We start from the raw sequence: 6,005 nt of genomic DNA, 5'->3' as shown, positions 1-6,005 counted from the left end.
CACATAATACATACATACATACATACACACACACACATACACACACACACAAACACAAACACACACATATATATCATATATATATGTGTATATGTATAGACAATTACCAACACTTAAATCCAAACATCAGAACCACCCATCCAGCTCCATATGGCCATTGCCTTGACGTATGAAAGTGTAAACCCAACTAAGACAATGAAAGGACAAAGGTTGTAGGTGTTGCACTCCAACACTTTTTACTATCCTGGATCCCAGCAAACGTACACATCAGCAGGAAATCAACCAAACTTGAATAGGAAGATTGAGTAAAAATATTGAGTAAAAATATTGGATATTTTTTCCTTTAATCTTCAGTTAAAGCATGATTGCTGCTCGGCATTATAATAAGCCAGAAATCTTGATCTTCCCTGGGTATTCCCACATGCTTAAATTTTAGCCCACTCTCTGAAGATCCTCTCCAGCTTCTGGCCAAGGAGAACTTTGCCTCTCACTTTAAACTTGCCAGCCAGGAAAGCCTTCTGTGGGTTCATCTTACCCACAACTAATTCTGTGAAGACAGAGTCAGGGATGATGAAGACAGTGTCTGCAGGAAGCCGGGCAGATCCCAGGTACATGTCCCCAGAACCATTCTTGAGGTCAATGGTCCACTGCAGGATGGTCTTCCCGTCTTTGGTGATGTCAAGCTGAAAGATGGCATTCACTTTCTTTACCAGTTGGGCTCCTACTTCTTTGATGTGTTGGCTAATGTCCTCAAATACCAAAGTGTTCTGAAAGTTTGACAGTTCTTGAGCCTGTGGCAGTGCCGACTCTGTGGCCGATCCCAGAGCCAGAGAATGGCAAATCTGAGGCCTGTCCCCTGCTTTGATCTTGGCTTGAGGATCAGTTTTCTTCCACATCTTACTGTGGTCCTCTTGACCCTGCCATCTGGTCTGTGAGTGGCTGTGGCCACATTAATGGCTGCAGGTCATATTGTGACATCAACAGCAAAGCTAAGGCCTCAGGCTGAGGCGGGTGTGTGTGCTGCAATCTCATTGGCCAAATAAATCATAAAATATGACATAGGATGGAGGCTCAGACAAGCTATTGTGAGGCATAAGTATGCCGCACCCTCCCCCATATACACCAGACCAGACCAACTAGAACTCCTGGTGCCACAAGGCCAAAGGTCTCAACCCTTCTTGGAGATCAGGGAACCTGGCCCCAGAATGATCGTTTGTGACATGGACAGCTCTATCTTTCCAAATCAGGCTTCCCCCAGGTTTCAGAACTGGCTGAGGGAACAGTTATTTTGATTTCTTTAAAAGTACATAATTCCTAAGTCACAGATCCTGGTAGTAGATTTAGGTTTATTCGCTCACTAGCAGAGGGGAAACCAGAAAAAAAAAAGAGGGAAAAGCAAAGAGGGAAAAGCAAAGAAGGAAAGTATCCCCAAGCAGAAGACAGCACTGGCCTCATGTGGTAATTATGTCACCATAGTCCCTGCTCTGAGCCATGGTGATGAATTCGAAGCCAAGTGTGGTGCCACATGCCTTTAATCCCAGCACTTGAGAGGCAGAGACAGGTGGATTTCTGTGAGTTCAAGAACATCCTTGTCTACACAGTAAGTTCCAGAACAGCTATGGCTGTTACTCAGAGAAACCCTGTCTTGAAAAGCCAAACTATAGTAATAGTAATAAATAATAATAATAATAATAATAATAATAATAATAATAATAATAATAATAATAAATAATAATAATAATAATTCTAAGCATTCTACATGCATTAGTATACCACACTTAGTTTTCATTACAAACTCTGAGGTAGGCACTCTTTTATCCCTGTTGAATAGATTAAAAGAAAAACTGGGGGAAGTCAGTAAATAGGAAGGTAAACAAGCTAGTAAATACTGTGGCCAGGTTTAAGCAGAGCATAATAACTCTCGAATCCTATTTTTAAAAATGCCTGTATATTCTGCATCCAGCTTCTCCAAATGTTAGCATCCCACATAACTGCAGCATGAAAATCCAATAGAAGAAATTAACATTGAGAAAATCATGTTGCTAGTCGAACTAGAACCAATATATGAGTTTTGCCTATTGGCCCAGTAATAACCGTATTCTGATGCAGAGCCCAGACTCTAGCCCAGGATTCAATATTGATTTTGGTTGTGTGTGTTCCTCGTTCTCTGAAGCCTGTAGCAATTCTTCAGTCTTGTTTATCATGACTTTGACAGATTAGAGAAATCTGCCAATTATTCCACAAAGTGTCTTTGTTTGAGATCTGTCTAATGTTTCTCATTGGTTAAGTTGAGCTTATTCATTTTCTTGGTTGTGCAGTTTTAATCCATGGGTGATTTTGTGTCCTCCTCAGGCAACATCAGAGGAACATGATGTTATGTCTCTTTTTCTCCTGGCATTCACCTTGACTGATTAAAATTGTTGCTATTAGAGTTGCTGGGTGGTTGTTCCTACTATTGTTTTGGGGGTTGGTGTGTGTGCATGTGTGTGAGTGTGTGTGTGTGTGTGTGTGTGTGTGTGTGTGTGTGTGTGTGTGTTTCATCGTGTGACAGTGCATTGCCTATGAGGACACACAGAACTAAAAGGAAGACGTTGGGTATTTTTATCATTCTCTGCCCAATTGCCACCTTTTCAGAGTGCCTAGGGTCTCTCTGTCTCTATCCTGTAGTCATGGGGTGACTTGATGTGACAATCATGTGAAGCTTATGTCTTGCATATATGAATGTTGAAGAGTCAAATTCAGGTCCTCCTGCTTTCTCAGCAAATGCTTTGACTGATGAGATCACCACCCCAGTCCCCTAGGGGTTTGTTTGTTTGTTTGGGATTTTGTAAATATACACATAAATAGCAATTTGAGATGTTTCAAATGTCACATTTTGCCCATTCCTCTTTGCATTTATCTTTGGCCCATATCTACTACTATGTGATGGTGTCACGTGGTCGTTTAATGTGTCCCATAGTCTCATTACTTTCTCCAGACCTGATAATCTGGTTTCTGCTGTTGGGAGGAGTTAACTCTTTCTTGTGTCTTTAATTGTTCACTTTCTTATCTCTTCCAGGACCCAGAGAGCATCTCACCAATGATATAGCTTAGAATTGCTGTCATGTAGGTCCTTTGACCTTGGTCCTCCCAACTTTTAGACTTATAAGAAACACATTTCTACTGTGTAGGCTCCTCAAGGTATGGCATTTTGTTATAATAGCCCAAGGAGGCAAACACATACACCTCTGGCTAGGTGTGGAGAGCTGATTCATTTGTTTTTAGCTACCCTAATAGGTGTGTAACCCACGAATCTTTTAGTTCTAAGACAGACAGCTGTGACAGGAAGCCTATTCAAAGGTATGGCGAAAAACTTTTCTATACTAAAGATGGCTTTAGGGAACGGTATGATTACATGCGGTAGGTGGGATTGTTACCTGAGCAGAGTTCTCCCACCATGTTGAAAGAATACGCCAGAACAGATTACAGGTTTCAACCTTGCACACCGCTGAAACAGTTATTCATCCAGAGCCTTGTAATGTCTTCCACTGTGCGTAGGGACATGGCTCCCACCACTCTGGAGCTGGGCATGGCCACAGGCCTGCTGTGAGCAGTGAGATGTTAGTGACATCAAATGAGCAGAGGCTTGAAATGTGTCGAGGTAATTGGGTTTGCACCTTGGGCTTTTGTCATGGACATTAGAATATTGTTCCCTGGGCAGTTGTGAGTACAGGGAAGAGACATGGAGCTGGCCTAGCACAAATCTAACAGCCCATCTTTGATCCATCACAGAGCAATCTCCCTGTGGCTCTAGCTGACTTGTGTACAGAAATTATAATCTGAAACTGCCTACAGGCCTTTGGGACCAGGATCTTCAGTATGAAAACAGCCATGCCTTAGGTAATGGCAACCTGCAATCTTTCCGCATGAGAGATTTACATACTAAGGTAGGCCTTGAATTAGTGCTGGAAGTTGGCTAAGACAATAGAAAGGTCGTCACCGGGGGCCAGGCAACAAACCTACTCAGTTTTGTTTACACAGTTGCTCCTGGAAATGGGATTTGTTGACCAGCAGCAGCAGCATCCCTGGGAACTAGTTAGAAATACAAAATCTAAGGCCCCACCTAAGACCTGCTACGGCAGTGTCTACTTTAACAAGATCCCCAGGAAATCCACAGCTCTTAAAACTTGGCATAGGGAGAAATAAAACATGGCATAGGAAGAGGAGCCATATGCCCACTCACACACCTGCTAGCACCCCACTGGTTTGAAAATATAAGCAATTTCATAATGTGTCCTGGGGTTAATGTTTACAATTAACAAGTGCACAGTAAGGGAATGATATAATACAAACTAAGAAAGCACTTAATCTGAACAGTTTTCAATAGGTTTTTTTATTTAGTTGCTCTTTTAGTGTACCAGGAATTGTGCCCAGGGTTCACACAAACGAGGCAAGGGCCCCACCAACAAAGGTATGTCCCAGCCTTCCTTTTTGACTTTACACTCGAACTCACTCTGTAGCCTAGGTGGGCCTTGGATTTCCAGTCTTCCTGCCTCGGGCTTCTCAGACTGTCTTATTCCCCTTTAGGACAGTTCTAGGCTTCATAAAGTACAGAAAGTTTTTGAATATTCCCTTCTCTTAGCAACAGTTCCTGCTATTTACACCTTGCATTAATGTGCTGCATTTGCTACAACTACTGAACCGATTTTCATATATTATTGGTGATTACGATTCACAGCTCCGAGCGCCCCAGCCACCGCGTCTCTGTCGCTTTTGTGTCTCCCGCCCGCCATGGCCAGCCTTAAGGATCTCGAAGGGAGGTGGCGCCTGGTGGAAAGCCACGGCCTTGAGAAGTACTTGAAAGAGCTAGGAGTAGGACTGGCTCTTAGGAAGCTAGCTGCCATGGCCAAGCCAGAATGCATCATTACTTGTGATGGCAACAACATCACCATCAAAACCAAGAGCTCGGTGAAGACGACGGTGTTTTCTTGTACCCTGGGAGAGAAGTTTGATGAAACTAACGGCTGATGGCAGGAAAACCGAGACAGTCTGCACCTTCACAGACGGTGCCCTGGTCCAGCACCAGAAGTGGGAAGGGAAGGAAAGCACGATAACCAGGAAACTCAAGGACGGGAAGATGGTTGTGGAGTGTGTCATGAACAATGTTACCTGCACGCGGGTCTATGAGAAGGTGTAATGAGAGCTCCATCGTCATCCTGGACAGGAGTTAGCTGCCAGAGTCAATACACTCAATTCAATGAGCAGGTCATAAATAACCATACGGCTTCACTTCTCTGGTTTTATTTTTCATGACTGTTGAGTTCTCTTTATCACAAACATTTTACACAAAATCCTTGTCAAACTTGGTTTACCCAGGATCATTCCTTTGGTTAGTAAATAAATGTGTTTGTGCTAATTAAAAAAAAAAAAAAAAGATTCACAGCTCCAAGTAGGTTTCTCACCGTTTCAAACATCCCATGGATCTTCACCAAATACATAATTTCATGTACTCACCCTTGCAATATCATACAGAATACTGTCACAATCCCTTCTCTATCCCTCCCACCAACTTCTGATAACCACTTACATTTCCACTATCAATAGCCCTTCTAGAATCTCACATAGTTGTAAAGATACATATGTAGCCTTTTTGGATTGCCTTCTTCTCCTTATGAAAATATACTTAGGATTTCTCCTGGACTAGAGAGATGGCTCAGCACTTAAAAGAGCTTGTATCTCAGAAGATCAGAGTTTGGTTCGAGCTCCATGACATGGAGCTCATGATCACCTGTTAGGGAGTCCTTTTACAGGTACACACATACACACACATACAGAGAGAGAGAGAGAGAGAGAGAGAGAGAGAGAGAGAGAGAGAGGTGATTTTTAAAAACTATAAAATTTAAACTTGTTCTGTGTACTCACATGAATGTACCCACACAGAGACATATACATCATACACATCATTTAATAATAAAACTTTTTTAAAAACCTCCACCTCTTTTCACTTTTTTTTTTTTTTTTTTTTT

At 42.3% G+C, this 6,005-nt stretch overlaps 1 protein-coding gene and 1 pseudogene across 1 annotated transcript; one reads left to right on the top strand and one right to left on the bottom strand.

Annotated features, from left to right (window-relative positions):
• Window positions 1-213: 213 nt before the first annotated feature.
• Scp2d1 (SCP2 sterol binding domain containing 1) lies at window positions 214-983 on the bottom strand. The gene has a single exon (XM_031373675.1). The coding sequence runs from the start codon at window positions 894-896 to the stop codon at window positions 426-428; it is 471 nt and encodes a 156-aa protein (XP_031229535.1). The 5' UTR covers window positions 897-983; the 3' UTR covers window positions 214-425.
• A 166-nt stretch (window positions 984-1,149) lies between these two features.
• On the top strand, window positions 1,150-5,258 carry LOC116092400 (annotated as a pseudogene).
• The last annotated feature ends 747 nt before the right edge of the window (window positions 5,259-6,005 follow it).

This window comes from Mastomys coucha, unplaced genomic scaffold (assembly GCF_008632895.1).
Source record: "Mastomys coucha isolate ucsf_1 unplaced genomic scaffold, UCSF_Mcou_1 pScaffold15, whole genome shotgun sequence".
NCBI classification, from domain to species: Eukaryota; Metazoa; Chordata; class Mammalia; order Rodentia; family Muridae; genus Mastomys; species Mastomys coucha.
The sequence above is the reverse complement of the archived record's forward strand: the minus strand, read 5'-3'. Positions and strand labels throughout refer to the sequence as shown.